Consider the following 27535-nt stretch of genomic DNA (forward strand, 5'->3'; position numbering starts at 1 on the left):
GTAGTCGCACATTGTTTTCATGTTGACCATGACAAGTGGATCGAGGAACTGTAGCCTGCATTGATCTGTTAAGTGTACAGCAGACCATGACAAGTGGATTGAGGAACTGTAGCCTGCATTGATCTGTTAAGTGTACAGCAGAGGGCACTGGAGACATAAACGAACGGTATGTTTCAAGACAATACAGAACAAACCACACCGTTTTATTCTTCAGTAACAGTTAATCCGTGCTTTTCAACATTTCTGCACATGTAGTAGCAATAGATTCTACACAATCTGCACACAATCACAGGAAGGAAGAAGTGTTAAAAATAGGCGTGTCAGAAGAAACAATATTGTAGTTTTGCTGATGCATCACTGCCAGTTACATTTCATCACCACCTGGTGGCACTGTGCCTTGAAAAAGTCACATTCTGACTTGAGTTTCAAATCGGTCATAATTCTCAACTTTACACTCCAAAAATGTTGTTTCTCCCTCCGTCGCCACCATCAGACCATCAATAATGACTTAACAGACTGATCAACAGTCAGCAATGAAGTGCATGTCATTTCCCTAAAAAAGAAAAAAATACAATTTTGTACTACAGACTGAATATTAATGTGTATTATATGCATTCCTCTATTTACATTTGAGTGTTTCGCACAAAACAATGTTGTAAGGAACAACAGCCTTCATAGTAACTACATTTTTTTACATTCTGACCAAAGCTTATTGCACAGCCCTGCAAAAAGTATGAACAACAAATATATTGTAGTAAAAGCATTAAGTCCTCTTTTGGTCGCATTTTACACACCACATGTGTAACATCAAAAGTAAAACTATCAAGGGCTGACTGGAGTCATTATGGGACTACATCATCAAGATCATGTGACATCCATCTGACGATGAAGGTTAAAGCAACTAAATGGTTGCTGTTGTGCAGCCTATTTGTACAGAGTGGAACCTCAGTTTTCATTAATCCGGCCCAAAAGATCTGACAAAAACTGTTTGAGAATGAATCAATTCCCAATGTCCCAACTCTTAAAATAACCACTATTCTTTATAGAAGCTTTGCTTGGGTTGAATTTGTGAGGCACACTGCCATATACCGGGCACCGAGACCTACGAAAACCGAGGTAGCACTTGGAGAAACATGGGATTGTTTCTCCGGAGTAAACGCTAATAGCTTAACTCGTGATCTCCAACACAGAAGCGAGTCAGTGCGTCAAACTACCACAGATGAAGTCCTGAGAGTGCCGTCTTCATGTGCCCCTTGAACAGCATCCTTGCAAACACACTCACCAGAAGCCCAACATGTAAACTTCATTTAACCAAGACCAAGTCTTCAAAAGGAAACGTAAGAAACATCTTAAAGCAAGTCTTTCCAAACAAAAAAGACAAATGCAAAAATGGAGTAGTGACACATAAACGCTTCAGCACACTTTAAAAAGCCACTTAAGGAGCTACAGCAGCCATGTTCATGTTATGACATGATATGTCCTCGTGGAAGCTTTGCAAGCTGTGTGTGTCAAACAAAGCATTTTTATTTACAACAATGAAGATGGAAGAACCTGTGTCCTCTGTGACCTTTAAGCCTCCATCCGTCAACAAGACCTTCAATGCGCCAGGTCCGTGTGGCTGGCACTCAGGTCGCGACTCTTTCTCAGACGATGATTTCGTTCCTAAGCAAAGGAAATAGATTTGAGATGAGAACTGGGATTTCGTCTGTTCAAGGATCATCATCATCATCATCATCACCCATTACATCTGTAAGGCTCAATTTGGTCCCCTGGATGATACTTTGACACATTTATCTTATTTTCCTTTGTGTTGTGAGTAAACAATAGCAATTAAAGAGACATGGGATTATTGGAATTCAATCAAATTAGTCACTTTTATTGCAGATGTTGATCAGAAATCAAAATGTCTACATCAAGCCAAGAGGTGTTGGAGGGGGAGGAGCGAGCCGGCATTGCATAATCCCGGCTTTATCGGATGGTAAATACATTATTATCTGAATGAATCGCATTTATTCACAGGTGGTCTTGAAAAATTAAACGGGGGGGGGGGGGTCTACAGTATCGTTCTTTCCTCAAATCCAAACTGTGCATGTTTCTGCTAGCTGTTTTAGCGTGTTGACATTCAAACTCTAGCTCATTCCAATTAAAACAGCCCGTGAGGATGAGATTAAACAGGAAGTGATAAACATGATTGCAATGAACGACAATGGCATCCCGCACGGCTGAGGTGATAAAGTAATTGAGGCCTGCTTACTTGGTAATGGTCAGTTAGCGCCTCGTCCGCCACGTTTAGAACCCCGAGTGAGCTGGCTCGCTTCAAGCTGCACCCCCAAATGGCGCCATGCGGGGGAGGGTCATGAGAGGTCAGGTTTCAGAGGTGAGGCGGGGGTGGAACATTGAGCGTTGGTTAATAAACAACACACACGGTTAGTTATTTTAGTACTAGTATTAGTACAATTATGAAGTAAATAGGCATGAATAAAACATGATAAATATGTCAATGACACGTGATGATGACGGTGGTGGCTGTGACATCATCTCTCCATCAGGAAGTGCCAGAAAAAGGCGTACAGGAAGCAGAAAGTGACACCACAGCCTGCGTGTACACACCCAGACACAAACACACACAGTGGGACATGCTGCGCCACATTCAAATAACATTTATTCTTCTTAAATAAAAATATAGCCATGCAAACAAAGACTTCCAAATGAAAAAGCACCCAGCGAGAATGGAAAATAAGATCAAATAAAAAGCCCCACAGTAGAGTCCAATGTGAATTTCATAAATCCAAGTTTATGAATGAATAAAATAACCCCCAGGAAAGCCCCACGGTGCAATAAATAGATATTAGTGGACATAACCAGGCACTGAAATGCACTGTGTGTACGTTATGCGCATTGCATCACCATAGTGCTTTGTCAGCATTCTCGTATCAAATCCCCTGCAAGGAAAGTAGCGATGCAAAAGGAGAGAATAGGAATCTGCCTCCATTGTTTTGTGTGCAAACAGCTTCACCAGCAAATCCCTCTTTAGCATGGCCCGGCGCTCCGCCTTGGTGCCCCTGATGTCTCGGGTGGGGTGGGGTTGGGGATAGTTACCCAGGGTTTTTGGGCTCGCAGTCCCGAGGTGATCCGCCGCCACCCTTCAGCTTGCGCACCAGCTTCTCGCTGCTGCGGCGGATGGACGCTCGCAACTTGCTGAAGGAGCCGCTCCTCTTCAACGCCCCCGAGCCGTCCTGGGGGGGACACGCCACACAGAGTTAGGCCGGCACCCGCCACACATGGAGACAATGGTATTCATGTTTACTTCTGTGCTGCTACAGCTGGTGTAAATCATACTGACAATTGTCTCAGATTCACTCATGTTAGCCATATTGACAAAAGTATTGGGACCGGAGTGCTCAGGTGTCCCTGACTCTTCATGACTTCATAACCCCAACTTGTGGGGAGGTGTTGTGTTTACGCTGTTCATAGTACAAAGCAGACTTAAAGGCATGCTTGCTTGGATGAGTTTGCCGTGGAAGAACTACAAAAAGGTCCAACATCAGTGACCTCTGACCTTCAAATCGTAAGTGAACATTATCTTTTCAAAGGCAATGCTTCGATGTTGGATCTAGCGTATTCACCCCAGTTCTTTTTCATACAATATTGCAATGAACAGTCATCTGCTCTTTCATCCGCTTGCCCTGTGTTGTACCGTTACTGCTAGATGGAGTTCTCAAACAAAGCACCTGACGTGGAACTCACTGTCCGTGCATTTCTTATTAAGCCTGACTGCTAAATAACCCGCCATGCGCTCAAAGAACAGTAAGAAACATTATTAGAATACTATTTCATCCCACCAGGATGGTAATGGTTTCATTTCATTTGAACATGCATCAGATTACAATTGAGTGCATCCCATAATCAGTTCCCAGTTCCACATGTCTAAAAGGAGTAGGAAGAAGCAAAGCTTATTAAATCCTACCCCTCCATTTGGTACTTTTACAATCACTAACTCTTACATTTGTTCACTTCCTGCTTTCCTAAAATAATTTAAGCTTTTAATTTTTTTTTGGTTTGTTTGTTTTTTGTTGTTGTTGGATGTACGGAAAGTCTGCGTTAATTCATCTATAATTCATTTTTACCAATTATTTTTTCATTTTTCTCTGCAGATTAATTTTTCGTCTTCAGTCCTTTTGGAACAAACCAAAGACAAAAAGTGAGGTTCCACTGTGTTGTATAAGGGGATGCCCTGCAGAGGAGTGACTGCCATACATGGCGGTGTGGAGATGTTCATCAAAGGAAACAAGAAAAGCTGAAGAAGTGAAGCACCGGGAAGCATCACACATAAAAAGGTTGACGTGAGCGAAGAGTTGGAGTTTTATTAGAAGATGCACAAAGAGGAGAGCACAGGCAGGGGGAGATTAGTAGTAGAAGTAGAAGTAGAATACTCAAGGCGTTGAATCAACGGCAGCTGGACTGTTCAGGCGGTCCTAAGAGGACGTTTCACTTCATGAGTCAATGCCCAACCGCCGTTTGGCTGGCAGAGGCTCCACTCCATCGCATATTCAGGAGCCAAACCGTTCTTGTTGAGCATCCCCGTACCTTCAGAACATGAATACTTTGGATCCTGCACCAAGCCCTCAGACTATCTAGACACACTGCAGTCATTCAGCCTGCATTGATGAAGCTCGATGTTTTCTAAGCCTGCCTCAACAGCCCTGTTGCCGTCGATTTGCATGCCCTGACAATACAATGACCTGAATGATTGGGAATATTCACAGACATAGAAGTAGAAGTAGTAGAACAACACACAAGATACTTTCATCCAATGGAACCCCCCAGCCACAGTGTCTATATACAATCGTGTACAGGACAACATCAGTGTCTTCCATGTGTGGATTTATTTGTGGCGAAAATAGACTTGGCGCTACCTGTTGGCCCTCGCTCAAACACATCACAATGGGACCGTCTGCGAAGGTAGCGTCGTAAGGTAGATGGCATCGTAACTCTGCTTGTTAAACTCATATGCACCTGATCCAGAATACATAGCAGCCGGAATCCCAGGGTTGCCCAATTGGCGACTTTGTTGCTATATTTTGCAACCCCTCTAAGTTATGTTACAAAAAAGCCGGGTTATGTTTCACAGGCGGTTCCATCATTTAAAAAAACCCGCAAAAAATACAAACAACAAAGTTCCTTTCTATTTTTAAACAAATTGCTTTTGCTTTCGCTGTTTTTTTAATACTCCCAGTGTCCAAAAAATGACATGCACATGGCCAATTAGGCAAATTAGACAATGACATCACGCAGCCTTACTACCCCAGCCCTGATTCGCCACCACAAATAGATCACAGTCCTGTGGGAAAGACTGCCCGTGAACATGCACGACGCTAAAGCTTCACGTGGACCACAAGCTAACCGAAGCTCAACAACTGTTGCTGGACTCCACCGTGACCTTTCACCTCTCCATGAGGCAGACTAAGCACTATTTACACGTGTTACGTTTTGTTGAAATATCTACAGCGCCTAGATTTATTGATTTACAGACACCATGAATGACACCAGTGTGTGAGAGAACGTCCCAAAATAAAACGCAATAGAATGTTCCTCAGTGGAAGGCAGGATACGTCTATTAGTCACATGACATCAGATTGGCAGACTGCTGACTGGAGTGTGAAGTTATTGTTTGAGTGGACGTGTGACGTGTGTGTTGTGTGAGCACTATGTAAGTGAGCGCAGGGGTATCCAAAGTGCAGCCCGGGTATCACTGGCAGCCCATGGCTAATTCTCTATTGGGTGTTTTGGTTTAGGAAGACATTTTTGATGACATATTAAATATTATTCTATTGTATTTGCTTTGTCACATACAACACAAAGCTAAAAATATTTAGTTCAGATAGCTTAACATACACATTTGGCATCTTTAATGTAGAAAATGTATCAAAGTGTGCCTCCATCGTGTCATTTTTATGTATGCGACCATCACTGGAAAAAGTTCGGACACCCCTGCACAAGAGGAAGATAATGAAGAAAGAATAAAGAGAAGAAGCTAACGAAGAAAAGCAACAATAAAGTCAGACGTCCCATCAACATCCACACCTAGACACTTCCTGTACCCGGGTGCAAAATTAGTGCCCTGGCATGACGTCTCCCAACAGAGGTTCAAATTGGAAGGGGAGACAGAGAGAGACAGAGAGAGAGAGAGACAGACAGAGAGAGAGACAGACAGAGAGACAGAGACAGAGACAGAGAGAGGGGGAGAGGGGGAGAGAGAGAGAGCGAGGCGGTGTGGGAAGAGTTCAGAAGTGAAGGAAACGGCAAAAATTGAAGAAGTGTTTTGAGGCGAGGCGTCCGTCACAGAAGACGAGCTTTTAGAAGCGTTAGAAGGCATCTGGAATTAGGCCTGCAGGTCCAGTCACACGGTCAGCAGGAAAAGACAGAAAAAGGGGAGGGGGGGGGGCGATGAGGACAGGAGGAAGAGGAGACGAAGAAAGACAACAGCAGAGGTTAATAAAGCTGGCTACTCACAGCAGATGCAGTACTTCTCCAAAATGCCTTTCATGATGAATAAATACCGAGGAGACTCAAGGTCACACTAGTGTAATGCTCTGACCTGCCACCAGGCGGTGCATGTGAGCAGTAAAAAAGCTGGAAATGTACTGCGTCTGCAGCATGCATTTTATTTCACATAAAAGTAGAAAAGTGGGATGGCGGCAGCCAGAGAGACTCTGAACAAAGGGTTCCAATTTAGTTGAAGTTCTTGTTGGTGTTGCCGACACATTCCATCTTCTCTGGCTGCCGACGTGCCAACAGTTCACGCAAAAGCAGAAAAGCGTCAGCCTCAGCCGTTCAACAACACGCACCAAACATGAAGGAGTACAGTACAGAGCCCATGTTGACATATTCATAGTAGGCATGAAGCAAATGTACCTGCTGAGAGAACATCTACACCTTCTCAGAACTTTCAGTTAAAGACCTCACTCCCTGCCAGCCTGATGTGGACGCTTGTTTGTCAACACATGGCTGGCAGGCTGCATATGCGCATGGGGGATTTGCAGTGAGGGATGCTGATTGGCTGTCAAGGGTGGAGGGGGCGCTATGACTACTGTTGCTATGCGAGCAGTGCAGCAGGAGAAAGAAGACGTTCTTTAGTGGCGGGGGGAGGGGAGGATGATGTGAGTTTTATTATAGCGGAGGAAGCATTTTGGTTTTTTTAGAACTCTAAGTTAGGTGCAACTTTATTCGAGAGAAAATGTTTAGTAAAGAGTGAAAGCAAGGCGTACGCCTCAAGAACGCTGGTCTACATGTTAGTCAGTAGTTTTTTTTCTGTCTACAGGTGAGATAACACTCACTAGCAAGTACACAACTAAATAAGTGCATGTTTCCGCCAAGCAGTACAGTGTTTGGAAGTGTAGTATCTTTGGAACCCTAATGTCGGGATCAGATCCTTCAGCACTTTTGACAATGGAAACACACCAAACTGCCCTGCTTGGTGGAAAGTGGTCTACAAGTGAATACATGATATATTCAAATATCTACTGCAGGCATCTAACGCTCAATCAGCATCACATGACCTGACCTGTGACCTCACTGATGACCAACAACATCTGTCAGGAAACATTCTATCAATATATCAGGCAGTGGGTGGTGAGATAGTGGCGTGGGCTGTGTACTGTACTTACCCCGTTCCACTCCACGCTCATACTCACTTCCTCGCCGCCGTCAGGCCCGCTCTCGTACTTGACCGTGTCGGAAGTCAGGCTCTCCCGGCTGCGCTGCTTCTCGCGGGCCTCTGGCTCGCTCAGGACGTCGGCCACGCGCTGCTTGTGCACGGTGTCCAGACCCTGAAACAACATCAACATGACTCAGGAGATGGTTTACGGCAGGGTCGTCTGGAGTGTTGCCCGGGGGCCATTTTCGGCTTCTCTGTGCCGTTTGTTTTGTGTTAATATGTTTTAGTATCTGAAAGGAATAAGTGGATTGACATTTTCCCATTACTTATGGAAAAAAAAACCATTTGGTTTTCCAACAATTCAGTTTTTGTTAATGACGAAAACAAAGGTAGAACTGCATTATTCAAGTATTACCTTTAGACACAGCTAAAATCTTCTAACTTGTTATGGGCAGCACGACAAGGATACCACACCTGCTTCCTGGAACGCATGGCAGCTTCCTCCAGAGTCTCGGCTGCTTCAAACTTGCCCTGCCGCTTGTAGAGTGCACCCAGGTTCTTCAGGGTGGTGGTCACCGTGGGGCTGCACAAACCAGTGGGACCATCTCATCACAAACAACCATTCCAAGTCAGGTAAGCCCCCCGCCGTCATGTTTTGGCTTGTTTTAATCACCTGTCGACTTTACAAGCTTTGTACCAGCCTCCATACTCTCCAAACGGCGTGCCATCCTTCTGCTTCCCCTGTGAGACAAGAAGACCTTTCATATGTATCCTCCTGGGGCAATCAAGAAACCGACATGTCATTCAGTTAATTCCTCTCACACTTGAAGCCGTTTACGCTGGGAATGCTGCTTCTTGGACCGCTTCATCCTTATGGAGACTAATTTGCCAAACGAAGTTAGCCGCTCTTACCCTGGCTTCAAACGAATGGATCATTTGCCTTTCTACAAGACGTAGCTGCTATGTTCATCCTCGAGTCATTACTGGCCAAGTCACCGTAGTGACATAGGAGTCCAGTGTTTCCCATACGTTCATTTATTTGTGGGTGCCTGCCACAAATAGATTTTTTTTATTGTCAATACGATATCATTATGTGTTCCTAAATACATCATGGGCCCATTGTGACAACTCCAAAGTAGATGGCATCATACCCTGCTTCTTTAACATGCCCATCCACTGCAGAAATGAGACAACAACCATGTGTTTGCATGTGGACAATAGGCAAAAACTCACAGAAAAATATGTGTATTTGCGCATGGCCTCAAAACAGTCATGCCAAGTCATGGTGATGTCTGCAAATTTGATTGTAGCCTTGTGGGAGACGCTGGAATTCATATAGAAATGGGAATGCTGTTTTGTGCTATGAGAAGGCTAATCATTGGAGCTGATGTAGCAAGCAGGTTCCCCCAGTTTAAAATGATGAAATTCACCCTCACCTTGCTTTGTTCCTCTCTCTCCTCGGCGTGCATCCAAATTGGTTTGTTCTCACCTGCGGTGTCAACATGGCAGACATGTGAGAAGCTCGTGTGTTGCCTCATCCGTGACGTGTGTGCATCCTACCATCAACGGAGCCAAACTCCCTCTCGTGGGCCCGAGTGAGGATTTCTTTGTAAAGAGTCTCTGCTTGCTTGAACTTGCCCTGCTTAAGGTAACAGGAAGCCTGAGAGAGGTGGAGAACATTTAATATGAGTAGGGATGGGAATTGAAAACCAGTTCTTGTTGAGATCAACAAGTCCCTGCAATCGTACTCTAATGATTCCCTTTTAGAATCCACTGGGTGCTTTTTCATGAAAATGGCAGCCAGAAAAGTATTATTTGAGATGTGAGAATCATGTATCTAAACCAGAGGTGGGCAAACTATGGCCCACCAAGCATTTGAATCCAGCCCGTTAGAAGTATTTCAACTTTTAACATACAAACTGGCAACATGACTTGCAAGTCGGATGTCTTCATTCATTCATTCATTTTCTACCGCTTATCCTCACGAGGGTCGCGGGGGTGCTGGAGCCTATCCCAGCTGTAGGGGGAAGGAAACCGGAGTACCCGGAGAAAACCCACACATGCACGGGGAGAACATGCAAACTCCACACAGAGATGGCAGAGGGTGGGATTGAACTCAGGTCTCCTAGCTGTGAGGCCTGTCAGATGTCTTTAGTAAAAAAAAAAAAAACAACAAAACTGTCAAATTAAATGGCATAGTTTGATGTGGTGTGAAAAGGAAAAGTGCTCCTGAAAAAAGGGACATGAGAACATACAGCTGATAGTATAACACTTACGGATAAAATGAGACAAATAATTCAAGGAAAATTATTAGCATAAAATAGTGTGTGCGTGTGTTAAATATATGTTCTGGCTCACGAGTCAAAAATACTATCTAAACTATAGTAAGGCAGCAATGGAGATGTCATCTTTTCAAGTGAGGTCAAGACCTACGTCGTGGTCATTGATCCTCTGCTCGCGCCACTTCACCAACAGCCGTTCCATGAACTAAGTATACTTTGATGAAAGATTCTCGGTAAACCGTGCAGTTTACCGTTTGCTGATGATAAGCATTAGCATTGGTGGCAGGGATGCGACGGGCCAGGAGCCTCAACCCCTGACCAATCCCATCGGAGGACAATTGGCCCATTCTATTAAAAACGGTCAGGCTGTACGTTGAACTTGTGGTTAACATGCTGGCTGTACAGTCAGTAGATGGAGGGCAGGTTGACGCCCTAATCCCTGTTTGGGCATCTTTGTGTGGACTTTGGTGACCAGTCCAGGGTGTACCCATTTTAAAAACCCTTGAAATGGGCAAGATGGGTCCCTTTGAACAATAACTACAAATTGACCATTCCCAAACAGCCTAATCAACGTGCCAGTCTTACCAGGTTGTTCTTGGTTTTGGCCACATTGGGGTCGTCAGGTCCCAGTTTGGTTTGGTAGATCTCCAGTGCTCTCATGTAGTAGTACTCCACCTCCTCGTACTTGCCCTGGTTCTGGCACAGCAAGGCCAGGTTGTTCAGCTGCTTGGCCACGTCCGGGTGGTCTTTTCCCAGCACCTGGATGATAACAGTAAAAGGTTGATGGTTTGAACAGCAGCATGTGCCATTTGACTAATGGATTTCCACGTGCTGTGAGAGCCGTTTCAATTGTTTTCATGTGGCTTCAGACATGCTGAGTTATGTAAGACGGCCAGAAGAAGATGATCGATGCTGGGACATCGAGAGACTTCAGCGGCTCACCTTCTCTCTGATCTCCAGTGCTCTCTTGCAAAGAGGCTCCGCCTCCTTGTACTTGCCTCTCTTCCCGTACAGCACAGCCAGGTTATTGAGGGTGGCGGCAACCTGACAGGAAGACATCATCAACCTTTGTTACTGTAAGTACATGTTTGATGGCTGCAGGCCGCCACCTGCACCCACGTGCACGGTGGGTGATTGATACATCAAGACGAGCGTGAAGCTCCAATCTGATGAGAAAGTCACTGCCTCAACAAGCAGGAAGGAAGTCATTAAAGGGGGTTGCAATTTGATCCCCGTGGGTGGTGTGATGAAACTCAAGGTCCACTCTGATCTGGGATGCACACAAGGCCAAGGTGAAGACGGAGTGGATGGAGGAGGAAGAGATGGAAGGGGGGGGGGTGTTCCACCAGTGAAGAGTATAGACTCAGGTACACTTGTGGTACTGAGAGTGAGCAGTTAGATTTCAATCAGGTGAGAGAAAAAGATTCTGTGAATCACTGATTTCAACTATCAACATGGAATCACTTGTGGATAAGCAGGATGGGAGGATTGGGGGGGCTGACCTCACAAAGTGTAGAGTGATGAAGGTCCAGACAATGGTGACAATGGCCTGAAGGGGTTAACACAGTTAGTTTGTCAACATCCACGACAGTAATACTATTATTGGTGCTATTTATGGTATGGTATTTATACTGCCGGGATGAAGTACACATGGAAAAAGCTTTAATAGGATTTCAACAATGACAAAAAAATGACAAAACAAACAGCTGTGATGTCCGAGAGGGAGCTGGCCTTTTTTTTTTTAATCAATAGTATTGATTGAAAAGAGAGAACCAGTCCACAGTAGCCTCCTAAATACACAAAGATAAAAAGGGGTCAAGGTGACAGTCGTCGAAGCAAAGAGATTCACCCTGCCTCAATCTACCAAGCAAAACAAGCTTGCAGTAAACATGAACTCCAGGCGATAGCTTGATAGCTTAGCACTCCAAACACAGGAAAACGGCAAGGTTTTATCAACCCTAGTCATTTACCACCAGCTAGTAATTGAAAAGTAATTGAATTAGTGAGGATGTTTTAGTTTGGAATGGATGAATTATGCCAAAATAACTCATATTGTCCGAGTATAATAACACTTTAGAAATACATTATATGGAAAAGAAGATAAACTCACAGCAGGGTGGTCCCGGCCCAGGGTCTTCTCCCTGATGGCCAGGGCATCATTCAGCAGGTTGGCGGCCTCCTTGTATTTGTTCTGATCTCTGACAGACCAAAAAAAAGGCAGCAAACATAAAGTCAAGGGACTACTAGCTCTAGCGTGATGCTACTTTCTTGGTAGCTTTCCCACACTTGAATCCCAACTAAAAACCCGGGCAGCTCATTAAACAGAGGAGATTTGTGGAGGTCCAGCTAATTTGGGTCATTCCTTTGTTGGGCTCAGACTGGAACATGGACAGTGTACTGTAAATCGTCTGCTATGTTTGCTGTGTTCCAAAGGGCCTGTAATGGTCGTCTAGCAGCCACTTGCATAATGCAAAGGGAGTTTCTGTTCAAATGTCCCCTTCACTGATTTGTATCATATTAATACACACAGAATGTGAAAAATAGGAAAACGTCACCGGGCCTCTTCAGAGGCGGTGTTTCCACCAACTGACCTGTACACAAGGGCCAGAATGTTCAGCATGGTGGCCACATCCGGGTGGTCGTGTCCGGACGTCTTCTCCAGGTCCTCCAGGGCCTGTTTGCAGAGCGGCACAGCCACCTCATACCTGCCCTGGGAGGCGTACTGGATCACAAGGTTGTGGAGGGTCCTCAGACGGGCCGGGATCTCGTAGCCACCCTGCTGGGCGGCGGCTGCAGCCGCGCTGCCATGAGTTGGCTGGACTGGAAGAACAAGCAGGGGACATTGGAACAAGCGGATGAGCCATCTGACACAACCTCACAGAAAAGAGAAGTGTGTGTGGATGTCAACATCAGGAAATCACAAACACAAAGAATAAGAGCAACCTCAAGCAAAGTGAAAATTACAATGCGGTTTGAATAAAAAAAGCAGTAGGCGATTCCTTTGAGGATGATGATCTCTGTGGACATCCACTGGGCGCGCTTAAAAGGGAACGTATGGCTCACCAGTGGGCCACCTTGTCATGCATTCGTCAAAATGGAGTACACTAGATCCTAGCTACTCAAGAAGGTAAACAATGTAAAACCATGAATCATTGACACGGACAGAAAAATGTACATTTTGACACTTGGTTGCTGCATCAAGGCACATCCCCCTCAAGAACGAAGACAACCCATCCACTACAGCTTCCATTATGGGGCTTTCAAAACTTATTTTTGCAGCTCTGAATACAAATGGAAAAATGAAGCACTCCCCCAAGTAACTCAGAGGGAGCGGTGCCATATCTTCCTTTATGTTATGCAGTATGGACCGCCATAGTGACGTTTCATTTATTGAGTTTTATGTTGCTGAGGGTCCATTTCCTGCTGCCTGTCTTTCATACATAGAGGCTGCTAGAACCCCACAAGGCATTATTCCTTTACAAAAGCTCTCCTCACGACTCACCTGCTACGTGAATAACAAAGAATTTGAGGGGTTGTGAACGATAAACCGATGCGACCAGAATGATTCAACTGTGGTAACAGCCTCCTGTGTAGATAGGAATCAGCTATAAAACTTGAGATGAATGGATGGTGGAGACATGGGAGTCTGGGCTGCCGGAGAAAGGATTGTTCCCCGACTACCTTGTCACGTAACCACACTTTGATTGCAAATTGCCTGTTTACAATCTAAAAGGCAAATTTGGTATAATTTCCACCCTGCCGACACGCTGAGCTAGCAAGATGTTGCAAAGTGGAGCATGTCATCACTTGTGCGCCAACATCAGCAGCAGCATATTCGGTTTGTAGATGGTTGGACTCATATCGGACAGCCTAAGTTAGAAGCGTCTGATACTAGGCTAACTTAGCATCCCCCATGTTATGAGGCCTACTTACTGCCTGGACCTTGGTCATCATGGTCATCTGGGAAGAGATCATCCAGAGTCTCTTTGCTGGAATCCGAGTTCTTCTCTTCCTGACATAAAAAGAACAAACAAGACATTTGTTATTGTGATCATCCATGCTGCAAAGCTGCTTTTCAACCGATGCGGAGGAGCAGAGGATGGACTCACTGAGGGAGACAGGTCTTCATCGTACTTCTTCAGCTGGTTCATGAACTCCAGGTGCTTCTTCTCCTCTTCCAGCTGGGCCACGCTCTGCTCGCTCTTCTGCAGTTTCTGCTGGGTGCCAGCCAGCTCGTCTCTCAGCCACTGGTTCTCCTGGCACAGGCGGCGCACCTGAGCCCGAAGCTTCTGCTTCTCAGACTCCACCGAGCTCAGGTGGCTGGACAGAGCCATCATCACCTAGCAGGAGGAGGAGGGCATCGCTCTGTTTATATGTTCATCATGGAAGTATAGCGAGATTCAGGATGCTGTGGCTGCTGTGCAAACGCACCTGTGCCTCGCTAAGTCCAAGCTCCAGCATCTCCAGGGACTTGCGGATCATGTGCGACTTCTCCTCTACCAGCACGCCCTCCTCATCCTGCTTTAGGCAGCGCAGCGTTCCCAGCAAGCCCTCCAGGATGGAGTGGTGCTCCTGCTTCAGGGCCTCCAGGCCCTGGATCACCTGCTTGGTGCGGGAGATGATCTCATCCTGGGACAGCTTCTCACCAGGGTCCTCCTCCGCCTTCACGCACACCATGGTGGACATGTCCTCACGCATCCTGCAGTCATAGAAGATGTCATGATGTGAGGGGTGATGTCACCGTGACACATAAAGGACAAACAGACTGTGACCACACAAAGTGATTGAATGACGCATCAGATCTATGATTCTGGTCACTGTATTGATAAAATACATTTTAGATCACTAAATTGATTGAAGAGGCACATAAGCTAAAGTTCTATTCATTGATGTGGTGCCTTGGGCAAGCATGTGTCAGCAGGCATTACCTGTAGGTGTGTGTCTGTCACTGTTGTATAAAAGTATGTTAAGTGCATGAACACACACACACACACACACACACACACACAGTGCACTCTGCGCCGCTCCATCCTGACTTTCTATCAATTCCACACACTCTTAAGAGGATTATAGGTGAATTTCTGCAGGCAGTAAAATACTGCAAAGCCTCCCAAACACACTCATGGCTGCGCAGCTTTGTGTCAAGGAAGTATGCTGATCCAGGAACAGTCGGATCCCCTCACACTGCAGTGACAATGCTACTGAGCAACCAGGCGACAAGGTGAACCAAAACACGTCTCGCATGTCACTTCGAGTGTGGATCAATTAAAGGGGTCCTACTGTATACTGTTCAGTTCTGATGTCCAGGTTTTCTCATGGGAAAATTCAACTCGGTTAGCGTCTGTTTCGCTTCGAGTCGGACCTTCTGGAAGGAGTTAATGATGCTAACATACGTTCCACTGTAAGCGAGTCTGAAAAGTTGCACATGCAGGATAGGGCCCCTTCCAAAAGACAGGGGCGGGTTGTCAGCTGACTGCTGAGCAGGAAGGAACAACTCGTGCTGCTGAGAAAAATGGACACTCACCAATAATACTGCTTTGGGGGAAAAAAAAGACTGTGAAATTATGGGATGCAGCATGTAGCCTCATGTAAAACAATAACCCTGCTGTTGGCGTCTCAGTGTTTAACTCCCAAAGTGCACTGCAGGATGTACACCATATTAGTGCTCCTTACACAACAACACACATTGCTGTCTTTTTTTTTTTTTTGAAGATCTTCATCCGCCATCAAAGTCCTGCGGCCTCATGGGGGAACAAACATCCCATACTTGAGATGTAAAAAATCTGGCTTGAAGCATCTGCTGCAGAGATGTAGTGAAAATGGTGTGGATTTCCAGCGCGGTCTGGGGTGCAACGACGGGAAGTCTGAGCTCTAGCATGAGGAGGAAGTCTTAGTCAGCTTGTGAGGGCGAGAGCTCACTGATAAAACGAGATGCGGTTCAATCCAAGACAGAGAAAGCCTCACCACAGCTTCCTGTTTGAGTGCACCACTTGGATTTTTCAGATTTCCGGCTGCATAGAGACAAGAATGCGTCCATCTCCACTTTTCATAAACAGGAAGTGAGGGAAGGTTAATCACACCTTTGATTGCACTGATTGCATGAAGGTTAGAAATAGCTGCAGTTTGTGTTTAACCCTAACCCTAACCCAACCCTAACCCTAACCCAGGCACCACAGCAACAACAGGACAACATGTCCTACCAGCCCAGGGGCGTCAAACTCCTTCCATGGAGGGCCGAGACACTGCAGGTTTGCTTGGCAGCTGGTCACTAAAGCAGACGATTTGTTGATCAACACCTTCTTCAATTTGAGAAAAGGAGCTGATCATTGAAATCACCTGCTGGAGAAAGAAAAGCTGCAGTGTCTCTGGCCTCCATTGACGCTTGTGTACTAGCAGGAAGTAGTACAAGACGGAGCCCTGCATGTTGACATGAGCGGGTGCATGGATTTAAGTTATGTCTTATCACACAGCGCCAAGTCCTTTCGTTCCCCCCATCCCAGCTGGAGAACCCACACTGGCTTCCACTGTGTCCCGCCTCAGCTCAACACAAGAACCTTTCAAGAACCGTCCCCCCCAGCTGAATACCAATGTCATAACCGTGGCTGGCTGCGTATCTTTTGTCATAGCTTCCTCCTGACACACACGGTTTGACCTGCAGAACCAGTTATCCGGAATTGAATGTTCCTCACACACAGCTCACCCGACTAATTCCTGCATACAATGTAAACACATACCGCTCTAATGGGGGTTTGGGGCATATATTGTCACTTGATGCAACAAACACGATATATATGCCGGTGGCTTATCTTAACACAATAAATACAACACCGCAGTTGTTCAACCTCATTCCAGTTGTAATGTGGCGTTCCAACAAATACACAGTGCCCGCTTACCGTTCTCTAGGACATCCGTTGTCAGTGCAGCTAAAATGTGTCGATCCGCCTTAGATTGATGCAAATAAAAAAACTCTTAGATTAAAGTGTTCCCTGTGCTCGAATGGTTATCCGTGGAAAATACAGTTGTCAAATATTCCTCTAAAGTCCACCGGCTGGAATCCGTTTGGCCGCCAGACGATGGAGCAGGTAAAGGCTTACATAGCTAACTAGCTAGCAGCTAGCTGTCACAGCCCAGCCTTTAGACGGAGCCGCTCAGGAGAGGCCTCCTCTCCAGGGCTGCCATGACAGGAGTCAGTCCGAGGAAAGACGCGTTCAAGCTGGGTACTACTCGTCTGTCGGCCCGTGGCGTTGACAGTTCGTTCGCTCGCTACTTACTGACTGACTGACTGGCTGACTTTGTGGGTCGACAAATGGCGTTAGCGGGTCCGCCCACCGCCCCGAAGTGATGACGTCACCCGGCCACAAAAAGATGGGGGGGCTCGCCACCTTTGTCGCCAAAATACCGGCAAGGGCGCTATCGTAGACAATGTCGCCTCATCATAGAAAAGACTGTTGCTAGGAGACACTTGTTTACCTTTCACTCCATATTGGGCTTAACATTCTTTGTTCAAACTTAGCCTGCTGCCTTTATTATTTCCATGTGGTTATAAATATTTAGGCGTCTTCTTCAATTTTTCAGATATTCTATATTCAAACAGACACCAAACTAGATTAGTATTTTTAAATACTTTAGTTTTATTTGCAGAATGTTCCGGCCACAACAGTAGGCACACCTGCACTCTGAAGATGGTTTTATTATTATTGGTTCTCATTAGATGCTGTACCTAATGCAGTGTTTGCTTCAGTGTATTGGCATAATATTCGATGCATGACAGCTGGGTGGTTGGGTTTCTCATCACGTTTTTGGAGATCTGTTGTGTTTATTGGTAGCGCTTCTCCACAGGTTGTGCAGGGTGACACGGGCCATGAGGAAGGTGATGGTGAAGTTGCGGCGATACCACTCCCTGCAAGGCAAAGTAAGTAAAAAGAAAAGTGGATGGGGGGGGGGGGTGCACCAGTGGAGACACCAAAGCAACTCACTTGTTGTAAATGACGTGTCGCTCTCTGTTTTTGTCCAAGAAGCTTTTGTAGAACACGGCCATTTCTTCACTGCTTAGAGCGCGACGCCGTCCTGAAGGCAAGTGCGTGCAAGTTTAATTCTTTTCTTAAATGCCTATTATCAAATTAATGGGTAAACTTGTGAAGATAACAGTGTCTCCGCGTCCTCACCTTGCTCATCCCGCTCAGACAAGCCTTTGGCCTTCAGCTGGGAAGCAATGAAAGCTTCTTTTTCCTGCACACAACATAAAAAAGATGCATAATGGTCTTGATGTTGCCTAAACATGCTATATGCACACAATGCATGAAAGTATATTAGTCAAACTAGTGGTGCTCCTGTCCTACATCAGGTAAGGTGAGGGGGAAAAAAAGATTGTTTTGGTAATGCTGCTATCTGCTGGTGAAAATCTGCTACTGCACACAGAAATCGGGTGGGGCCATTTAGTGTCACATGACGTCATGGAGGCGCCACATTGAAAAAAAAGATCTAAAGTCTGAAATTTACGAGAATAAAGTCATAATATTCCGAAAATAAAGTTGCAAATTTATGACTTTATTCTCGGAATATTATGACTTTTTTCTTGCAAATTTCTTGCAAATAAATTTGCAAATTTATGACTTACTCTTGGAACATTGTGACTTTTTTCATGAAATTGTACAACTTTATTCTCACAAATTTACAAAGTGCGAAATGAGATGTGTTTTATGTGGGGGGAAAACCAAAAAATGCTTTTAAACCAAAAATCTGATTGTGAAATCCCCTGTATATGGCAACTTTTTTCTTTTATCGAAATTTCATGATGAAGTTATCACGTTTGCTAACAAGGGGAGTTGAACCTGGCTGAAGTCGATGTTCTGTTTAGTCCAGAAATTGTGGTTCCAGTCCTCGGTGTCCTGCCTCAGAGTTCTCAGGCGTTCCTCCAGCTCTGACTCGTTCTCGGGGACGCGGTAGACGACGGGTCGCAGGTTGGATAGTGGGTTGGGTGGACCGATCCAGTCGTGTGTGGAGCTGGCTGCAGGCCTGAACTTTGCACACTGAAAAGAAAAGAAAAATCAAAACATGAAACTGAAATGTGTGAATTTGCCTCGACCCCCTTGGAAGAGGTGACAGCGTAATTTTGTATTGATTTGTTATTATTTGTGCTGAAGAATACTCTGCATGTTGTATATCTACATCTACATTGATGTTAATGGATCACAAGATGAGAAGCTTTACGGCCGCTAATGACATGTCCACATAAACACGTATCGGCGTCTGTTGGTCAGTTTCAGGATGTAAAGTAGACCATGTTTGTAAAACAAGGATGGCGTCTAATAATACGGACCTTGTGTGATTTGTCCCGCTGGGTTGTTACTTTGCTGCACTCACGCCTGCTGACTGCCGCCATGACACTTTGCGGTCGTAAACAACTCAAGCGGCGCCACGTCAAACCTTCCGCAGCAGCTCTAACAGCCATGACGCCAAAGACACTAAAAGACAAACACCAACAAACGTAACATACACCGTCAGTAAAGCTTAGTTGAAAATCAACGACTCATGGCATTATCAGCACCGGCGTCCTTCTCCGGGCTGCAAAAAACTTCCGGTCACGTGACGACGAACAAAAAGGTGCACTTGAAATATTGACCGACTTCCCTCTGATGGTAACCAGGCGTGTTCACTCTCATATGTATTTGGTTCATTGTGCTATAACCGAAAGACTAGTTTATTGATTACTTACAGAGGTTTCGTAGCTAACAGTGACTCCTTTCAGAAAAGTATAATAAACAACACACAGCGAAGGGTAAAATGCAGTCTGTTCAGTGATTGGACCACAATACGATTCCACCGTTCTTTCGTTTGATATTGGCGTGCTTTATTTTTCCTCCATGCTGTCTCTTCATGTGTCCGGCGATGCATCTTATCACCATTGTGTGGATTTCAAGCAGTCAAATTCGGGGGGAAACGGTTCAAATGGTCCCGCCCTGGCAGGTCTCTAACGGCACGTACGGGTCCCCAAATGGAGCAAGCATTCAGGTTGGCCAAACAAAACCTAACCGCCGTTACGGAGCCGACTTAGAGACAAAACACAAACGTCACGCCTCGTGATCTGCGTGGAAATGAAGAAATAACAAATTTGGCTACATTGATTATCACTATACATATTTAATTTGGAGAATAGACATAACGCTGCTTGAATCGAGCACCTCGGGGATTTTTAAAAACTCCGTGTTAGCTACTCCTTGCGAGCGACGAAGTGAAGAAGCCAGCTTGAGAAGCTAATGTTTAGCTTTGCTAGAAGAAGCCGCGCACCTTCATTCTACACTCCACATGGCTGTACGCTGGCTGTGCAGGTAAGCATAACAAAGGCTTTGCTGTTAAAAGACGTTAAACAGTTGTATAGGCTGGGCTGGGTGGGGCACGGTCAGGTGATCGACGTCGCTCGACTCCACAACTAAATCGAGCGCTTTAACGGCAAACGGGTGTCGTTTTGTTGCAGTTCAAGTGTCATTTGAGTAATTGGCAGTCAGTGAGTGTGTGTGTGTGTGTGTGTGTGTGTGTGTGTCCGTCCGTGTGTGTCCTGCCTTCTGTGACGTTTAAAGAGATGTGAAGGTTTGTGGGCGGAGCCACATCAGCCCTCAGCAGTGGTACTGATGCTGAGCACAGCTGCGTCGCTCCTTCGGAAAGAACACCTTTTTTGGTCCGCATTTTCTTTCTTTCTAACATCACCGAGCTTCACCTGATGGGAAGACACTCCAGTTAAGATGTGCGCCAATGTGTTCGGAGTGCTGAAGAGGTGAGATGATGTGACCATGTTTGCAGATGCGGGCATGGACAGATGTGCAGGTGTGTGCTCGCTGACACATGTGCATCGGCTGTCTGTCCCGGTATGACATAATACTGCAAAGCGGGAACAGACATACCGGTGGTGGGAAGGCGATGACGAAGCTTTTGTGGAGGGGTTGCATGTTCCCTGCGTGGATTCTATCGTGTGACCACTGGGAGGGTTCCTACTAGCTTCCTAGCATGGAGATCGTCATGTCAGACAAAGCCTGGAGGCGTTCTCTTCTCTTGTGTGCCTTGGCTCTAACGAAAGTGAAAGTGGGTCCAGCCTGGAACAAATAGTTGTCATTAGCCTCAGAAGTAGACCAGCTTTGGTATGTAGAACACCTTCATGCGGAAATGACCAGCCCATCACCCTTTATAGAAAGCATCTTTGAAGTGTGGTTGATGTTGTGACATTCATTGGAAACAATGGATATAGAAACTTATCTGTTCCAGTGTCAAGCTGTGGCCATGACAAATCTTTACAAAGGTAATTACGCTCATAGTGTTTGATGCGGTATACAGGTGGTCTTCGGTTTACGATGAAATGCGCTTCCACATATGAATTTTAATAGCATTAAAGTCTATAAAAATGAAAGTTGCACAAGAACTAGTTACAGCAGGCGCTAGCGGAAGAATATGCGCCATGCACCGCACGATCTTGCAGTCACAAGAATACAGTGTGTGCTAGCACAGACACACCAAGGAAGAATAACATTGCTTATTTGTTCACTTTTCAGACGTCATTATGTCTCCTACGTGTCAGTGCGCCAAAGAAAAGGAACGCTATCACTGCCAAAGAAGCTCAGAGAGGATACATGCACATGCAACAACGTTAAAGGGCAGAGATGCTCGAGGGGTCATAGATTCGGTGCGCTGTTACAAGGAAGTCTGGGACGATCGCACGCTGGCGGTCGTGTTAGCTCGCCAAGCATGAAGGGAGAAGCTAAGCCATCCTCTTGAGTGACTGTCATGTGGGTGTTGTGGTCTAAAAAACAAATGTAGGTTAGCCTCATTCATTCTTTCTAGTGCCCACATCTCATCTGTGTGTGTGTACGCTAGCTCTGGTCCCATTCTCTCCATCTTTAGTTACGAGACGTTAGACCAAATGCGACAAATACCTGAGGTCATTGCTTCTTCAGCGTTCATCAAAGGTCACGTGGCGTTGTTTTGCATACATGGTGCTCAGAAACCTAGTGAAAAGTAAGCAAACCACGTGGAGCAGTGTGGACAAATTTGGACATCCTGCAAGGAAGCGAAAGGGAACTTTGGATGTCAGCTGACAATGTTCTCTGTTATTGTAACCTTCCTTCCGCACATTATGCTTCTTCTCCAGCCTCTTCGGGAAGCCCTTTGATGGTGGGAAGAGGATGGATCATGGGGGGACCCAGCAGCAGCAGCAGCAGCCGCCGCCGCCGCCGTCGATGGAACAGCAGTACCCTCCTCAGCACCCCGCCATGATGCGTCTGTACGAGGTGCACAAGGAGGTCACCTCCCTGGGGCCTCAGGTATGCACCTTCAGTGGCCTGCAGAACGACCGCGACTACAAGCGTCTGGAGCGTGACCTGACCCGCCTGCTGCTGGAGGTGGACCAGGTGGACACGGAGGGCAAAATGGAGTTGCAGGGGGCACGCAAGCGGGCTGCACAGGAAGTGGAGGGCCTCCTGCGCTACCTGGAGGAGAACGCCACGCACCCGTCTCGCCTGGCCATCGAGGAGCTGAGCAACGAGGCGCGGCGGCTGATAGACCAGCGTGTGGTGGTGCCACAGCGCTCGGGCGGCGTCGCCGAGATCGACGACGAGCTGGTGGAGTCGCTGCAACAGCTGGTGCTGAGGCTCACGCAGGTGAAGACGGAGGGAAGGGTTCCGCTGCGGAAGGCCCGCTACCGGGCGCTGACGCGGCTGTGCGCCGTGCAAGACGTGATGGAAGGCCGTACGCAACAGCAGACCCTCTCGTTGCCGCTCTCGGGCGAAACCCACGCCGCCGTGCACTGCATCAACCAGGTGATGGCGAAGGTGAGCGTGGCGCGCAGCCAGCTGGTGGCGCTGCTGATGGGTCTGAGTGGCAGGGACAGCTGCGCTCACCTCTCGCGGCTGCTGATGGAGATGCAGGTGGAGCTGGACGCTCTGGACGTGTCCGGGAACGCGGCTATCAGGAACTACCGCAAACAGGTGGTGGAGGAGATCAACGGCCTGCTCAAGCATTTGGACCTGGAGGGGGAGGGAGAAGACACTCGCAGGTAAGAAACCTAAGAAACCAGCCAAGGACGTAGACCACATTAGATTGGTTAGGAATGTCAGCGAGTGCCGTTTTTGGGTGTGCAGGTACGACTTGGCCCAGAACAACTCCATTCGTGAGATCGAGGCCGTGCGCGCTCATGTGTCTCACCTGCGCGAGGGCGTCCTGCGCCACTGCATGATGGGTGAGCTCGGCTTCCGGCCCAAAGCAGAACTGCAGAGCCTCCTCACGCACCTGGACCAGGTGGAAACGGCCAAGAACCCGTGCATCCGCGAGGCCCGCCGCCGCGCCGTGGTGGAGGTCCAGGCCATCATCACCTTCCTGGACCTCCGCGAGGCCCTGGTGTGCCGCCAGCCGGGCCCCGGTGAGCACCCTTCTCACCGGGCAGTGTGGCTGGTCCTGGGCAGTCTGTCGGACCTCCAGGCTCAGGTGCTGGGCTTTGATGGCAAGCGGGCCGACAAGAGCTACATGATGTTGGAAGAGCTGCTCACCAAGCAGCTGCTGACGCTGGACGCCGTGGACCCGCAGGGCGACGAGGGGACCAAGGTGGCACGCAAGCAGGCGGTGAAGTTCGCCCAGAACATTCTCAACTATTTGGACATGAAGACGGACGAGTGGGAGTACTGACCCTCGCTGACCCATGACGGGACCTGACTGCAGCAATGACATGGGCTGTAAATATGGACTCCACTTCCCAGAATGCACTGCAGCACCACGTTCCTTCTCCAAACTACTTTGAAACACTTAGTGCTTTTTGTAGACTGTGTGTGTGTATATGTCGTCGTGCTGTAGTGTGACTGTTTAAACCCAACAATGGCGACACCATGAAGGCAACCATCTTGGCTCAGGTTGGCTGGGGAACAGAGCTGTGTGCCGGAGAGAGCGATGGCGTCCTAGCATGAGGAGTGATCCACAACCGGAAGCATGAGCTCAGGGCGTAGATGCGCGGCAGCAGGGAAGCGAGCTCAGCGACGTCTCCTTCCCTTTTGAAGCGTTGGTGATGTCGTGCCGGCCTATAAAAGGAAGTCGGATGAAGGGGCTGTTTGGAGATGACGGCTGACGTCCGCTAGCCTGACAAATAAAGCAGGAAGATGGTGGGAGCCAACCGAACCTTCTAGAATCTCTGTGCCTTCGTGTTCACGCTTCCCAAGCCGCCTTGTATCATGTGACCAGACACCCGCACCCTCTGGTCACCGCCGTCCTCAAACACCGAGCGTCATGAAGAGCACAAGAAACTTGCACTAAGTCGCTATGGATTTACACTGCTGCGTCCAGCCCGTCCTCTTAACTCCCATGTAGGCCAGCAGGTACAAATACAGACCCCATGTACAAGGCTTCTGGGACGGCTACGGGAAGTACGCTTCCAGGAAAACCGTCCATGTGGGAACTGGTGTCCATTGGTGGTGTTCGTCCACAGCAGTGTCCTCCTTTGATGGACTCCGGCCCATCCTCTCGTTCATGTCCCGACACTCATTTCATTAGAGCTGAGCAAGCTTCAAGTATTCAGTGATGACAGGAATGTGTCCCCGCCACCTCATCATCTTTCATATTTAGCATATTTAAGTTATTTTGTGTTGATGTTGAGATTGACCGACTTGAAATGTGATGTAACGTAAGGCTCCGTAACAAGGATGATGTTTTGGTTACAGTCGTGTTTGGTCAGACGTAAAACATCAGCTTTTTTTCTTTTTTTTGGCTTGATGTATGTCAGGGGTGTCCAAAGTGCTGCCTGATGCTGCTTTTTGAATGGACCCTTGACATCCTCAAAGAAAAACAAAAACCCCATGAGTACACCCGACACCTTTTTGTCTTTAAATACAGCCCAACCTTGGCTTTGATAACCCCAGAAAATTCTGCAAAAACTTTGCCTGGTTTTATGTAGAATTGTATGGAAGCCCTTTTCCGCCACTGAAAAAAAATATTATCCCAATGGTAAGTCGAAATAATGAGATGAAAAGTCGAAATTATGAGATGAAAAGTCGAAATAATGAGATGAAAAGTCGAAATAATGAGATGAAAAGTCGAAATTATGAGATAAAAAGTTGAAATAATGAGATGAAAAGTCGAAATAATGAGATGAAAAGTCGAAATTATGAGATGAAAAGTCGAAATAATGAGATGAAAAGTCGAAATAATGAGATGAAAAGTCGAAATAATGAGATAAAAAGTTGAAATAATGAGATAAAAAGACAAAATAATGAGATAAAAAGTCAAAATTCCGAGATAAAAAGCTGAAATTATGAGTTAAAAAGTCGAAATTGTGAGATATAAAAGTCAAAATGAAGAGAAGTGGAAATGATGAGCTAGAAAGTCATAATAATGAGATAAAAAGTGCAAATGATGAGAGCTTTGTAGAAGAGTCACAGCAGCAGCTCTTCTCTCCTGTTCAGACATGGATTGTGAGTACATTGAGGAGTACTTTTAGCGTGGCTTTACAAGTGATGAAGTACTTCATTTGCTGGTCATTCCACATGGAATAGTACTAAGCAAACGCACATTGGAAAGAATTTTGAGGCATCGAAATAAGAAAAGGGATGTGGCTGATATGATTTACTATAATTATTTTTGTTCAGTGGCGGAAACGGGCTTCCATACGTAGTATTGCACGTAACAAACAATTGTTCCACGGAATTGCATGGCCAAACAAAGCACCCTGGAACACATTCATTAGATTTACTTGATTACTATGAACACAATGCCCTTGGTTTTGGTTACGTTTGGGTTTTCGTGTGATGGACAAATGATGAAAACCGAGGTACCACTATATTAAAAAGATGTTACAAATCTAAACATGCCCCCCCCACATCCTTTTGAGTTGTCAGCATGCTGTAAAAGGTTTGGACCCCTGGCTGTAGCTCATGTTGGGTTTATTTGAAGGACGGAACGTGTTTAACCAAAGGCTCAAGACAGGCCTTTTATTTTGCACTAAAATCCAAGATGGTGGCGTTGTCTTGTGCTTTACTCAGATGTTCTCTGGTCTCATTTTAACTCTGCTGATCAGGACCAAATATGTTGTGGCTAAAAGCGTGTTTCCAGTCATCCACGCTGAATCCAGAGTCCATTACACTGAATGTTTTATTTCACACTTGCCAAAGAATAGTTGGACTACAGCGTTTTAACGTTTGTCCAGACCTTTTCCGGCCAGAGTCCATAGAAAGGATGGGGAGGGCACTTTGATAGTTTAATACAGAGTTTCCTCGCTTTGCGTTTTTTAGTGGTTTAGTGGGGTTTTTTTAACAGCGTATGGACGCTGTTCCATGCCCGGCCTGACCCTTTAAAAAGAATTGCATTGTGGGAAGTAGAGTGCTTTGCTTCCCTCTGTCTGCACCGCCCATTGTTTTCTGCATCCTGATTGGCTATGGACCAATGTCAATCGCTGCCACATGTCATCGCTAGCTTCCTTGCTAGCTAGCTTGTAAATGAACGTCACCAGGAGAAGTACTCCAGCGATTTGTTTCAACAAGGATGCAAAAACGCTACAGTACAGCAGAACGGCGCCAGGACAAAAAGAGCACGGTCACAGGAGTGAAAAAGATGTGTTAGTGACTAAATAATTATTTCTTGTGTTGGACCTGGACGTTGACTTTTCTGGGTGTTTCAACAAGAGATCAATGTGATTGACAGGCAGGCAATGTTATTGCCTAGCAATGGTATTTTGGGAACTTACCCCTGCGGTAAATGAGGGAACACTATATATTAAATAGAAATCCAGTGTAGGCCAATATAAGCTAAACTATGTGTTGTTATAGGTGACAAAGGAAATTCATGATTTTACATGCAAAGGGCGGATAAAACGGAGCCGATTAGCCGCAAATGGCCTCTGTGTTGCACTTTGGACACCCCTCCTGTCACTGTCAATATTCGTCATGTATGACGCAGTCACAGATGACACCATGAAACAAGCAGTCCAACATGTCTTACTGGTCCAATGTAAAATTGTCTGTCCCCGTGTCAGATGTCTTCCATCCAAGCGGAAAGACGACGTGACGTGTACTCACAGTTGCCATGGTAACCGGTGCAGCCAGCAGGTCAAAGAGAAGAAGCAAAAACAGCTGCAGTGGGAAAACACAAACATTAGATTTAGACAATTGATTGAGTTGTGCAGAAGCAACCCTTTTCATGTGGAAGAATGTGCTCAATTTGTGGCGGGAAAGAAAGAATGCCACCGATGGGAATGTCTTGATGTAAGTCTTTCGATATTCACAAGAACAACTTTCAGAGTCTTGGAGAAAAATAAAAGTGTGAATGCTCCTCACGTGTGTGTGTGTGTGTGTGTGTGTACATGAAGGGAGCTTTAAAAGCAGTCAAGATGCTCTCTGGGCTTATTTTAAGCCTCCTTCCTTAAGAGCTATTTCATGCACCTGAGATGTGCTGGATGCAGCAGATGCGCATTAACGTGTTAGTCGAAGCCCCGAAGTGGACATCATGGTGGGGGGAAGGGGGGCTGTTAGTGTCTCTCTGGCTTTTTGAAGGTGCATCTTTGTGGCAGGAATCAAACCTGCGACCTTGAGCTGCTGTTTTGAGACTTGCCAACAGACATTTGGAGCTGCCAAATGAC

The 27535-nt window shown here is 46.4% G+C and overlaps 3 protein-coding genes across 11 annotated transcripts; 1 reads left to right on the forward strand and 2 right to left on the reverse strand.

Annotated features, from left to right (window-relative positions):
• Positions 1 to 182: 182 nt before the first annotated feature.
• klc1a (kinesin light chain 1a) lies at positions 183 to 17277 on the reverse strand. 7 transcript variants are annotated; one of them, XM_058090304.1, is made up of 16 exons: positions 16833 to 17277; positions 14371 to 14638; positions 14049 to 14279; positions 13873 to 13951; positions 12531 to 12759; positions 12050 to 12137; positions 10882 to 10983; positions 10525 to 10698; positions 9218 to 9317; positions 9094 to 9146; positions 8331 to 8398; positions 8132 to 8240; positions 7695 to 7829; positions 3100 to 3236; positions 2255 to 2321; positions 183 to 1662 (listed from the first exon to the last, which is right to left on the reverse strand). In XM_058090304.1, the coding sequence occupies exons 2-16, from the start codon at positions 14635 to 14637 to the stop codon at positions 1597 to 1599; spliced, it is 1905 nt and encodes a 634-aa protein (XP_057946287.1). In that variant the 5' UTR covers position 14638; positions 16833 to 17277; the 3' UTR covers positions 183 to 1596. The 7 variants fall into 7 exon arrangements, 6 of the variants coding, with proteins under 6 accessions (XP_057946287.1, XP_057946286.1, XP_057946289.1 ...); XM_058090303.1 differs by having other exon boundaries at positions 7668 to 7829; XR_009132363.1 differs by having other exon boundaries at positions 2255 to 3236.
• A 275-nt stretch (positions 17278 to 17552) lies between these two features.
• On the reverse strand, positions 17553 to 19583 carry LOC131140600 (cytochrome c oxidase assembly factor 8). Its single transcript, XM_058091183.1, has 6 exons — positions 19487 to 19583; positions 19259 to 19403; positions 18771 to 18968; positions 18105 to 18168; positions 17916 to 18006; positions 17553 to 17839 (listed from the first exon to the last, which is right to left on the reverse strand). The coding sequence occupies exons 2-6, from the start codon at positions 19388 to 19390 to the stop codon at positions 17731 to 17733; spliced, it is 594 nt and encodes a 197-aa protein (XP_057947166.1). The 5' UTR covers positions 19391 to 19403; positions 19487 to 19583; the 3' UTR covers positions 17553 to 17730.
• Positions 19529 to 27232, forward strand: bag5 (BCL2 associated athanogene 5). 3 transcript variants are annotated; one of them, XM_058091181.1, is made up of 3 exons: positions 19529 to 19577; positions 22076 to 22978; positions 23064 to 27232. In XM_058091181.1, exons 2-3 carry the CDS (start codon positions 22110 to 22112, stop codon positions 23602 to 23604), a joined length of 1410 nt encoding a protein of 469 aa, XP_057947164.1. In that variant the 5' UTR covers positions 19529 to 19577; positions 22076 to 22109; the 3' UTR covers positions 23605 to 27232. The 3 variants fall into 3 exon arrangements, with proteins under 3 accessions (XP_057947164.1, XP_057947163.1, XP_057947162.1); XM_058091180.1 differs by lacking the exon at positions 19529 to 19577 and adding an exon at positions 19644 to 20267; XM_058091179.1 differs by lacking the exon at positions 19529 to 19577 and adding an exon at positions 20310 to 20710.
• Positions 27233 to 27535: the final 303 nt, after the last annotated feature.

The sequence above is a fragment of the Doryrhamphus excisus genome, chromosome 13 (assembly GCF_030265055.1).
Source record: "Doryrhamphus excisus isolate RoL2022-K1 chromosome 13, RoL_Dexc_1.0, whole genome shotgun sequence".
In the NCBI taxonomy this organism is placed as follows: domain Eukaryota; kingdom Metazoa; phylum Chordata; class Actinopteri; order Syngnathiformes; family Syngnathidae; genus Doryrhamphus; species Doryrhamphus excisus.

Excerpts from the sequence above, each read along its gene's own strand:
- klc1a (XM_058090303.1), bottom strand. The coding sequence starts at position 14,637 with ATGCGTGAGGACATGTCCACCATGGTGTGCGTGAAGGCGGAGGAGGAC. Across the intron at positions 12,760-13,872 it reads TGATGACCAAGGTCCAGGCA|TCCAGCCAACTCATGGCAGC; the intron begins GTAAGTAGGCCT and ends TTGTTCTTCCAG. Across the intron at positions 9,147-9,217 it reads GGAGTTTGGCTCCGTTGATG|GTGAGAACAAACCAATTTGG; the intron begins GTAGGATGCACA and ends TTGACACCGCAG.
- LOC131140600 (XM_058091183.1), bottom strand. The coding sequence starts at position 19,390 with ATGGCTGTTAGAGCTGCTGCGGAAGGTTTGACGTGGCGCCGCTTGAGT. Across the intron at positions 18,969-19,258 it reads AGCGGGACAAATCACACAAG|TGTGCAAAGTTCAGGCCTGC; the intron begins GTCCGTATTATT and ends TTTTCTTTTCAG. Across the intron at positions 18,007-18,104 it reads GTCTGAGCGGGATGAGCAAG|GACGGCGTCGCGCTCTAAGC; the intron begins GTGAGGACGCGG and ends ACTTGCCTTCAG.
- bag5 (XM_058091179.1), top strand. The coding sequence starts at position 20,679 with ATGTGCGCCAATGTGTTCGGAGTGCTGAAGAG. Across the intron at positions 20,711-22,075 it reads GTGTTCGGAGTGCTGAAGAG|CCTCTTCGGGAAGCCCTTTG; the intron begins GTGAGATGATGT and ends CTTCTTCTCCAG. Across the intron at positions 22,979-23,063 it reads GAGGGAGAAGACACTCGCAG|GTACGACTTGGCCCAGAACA; the intron begins GTAAGAAACCTA and ends TTGGGTGTGCAG.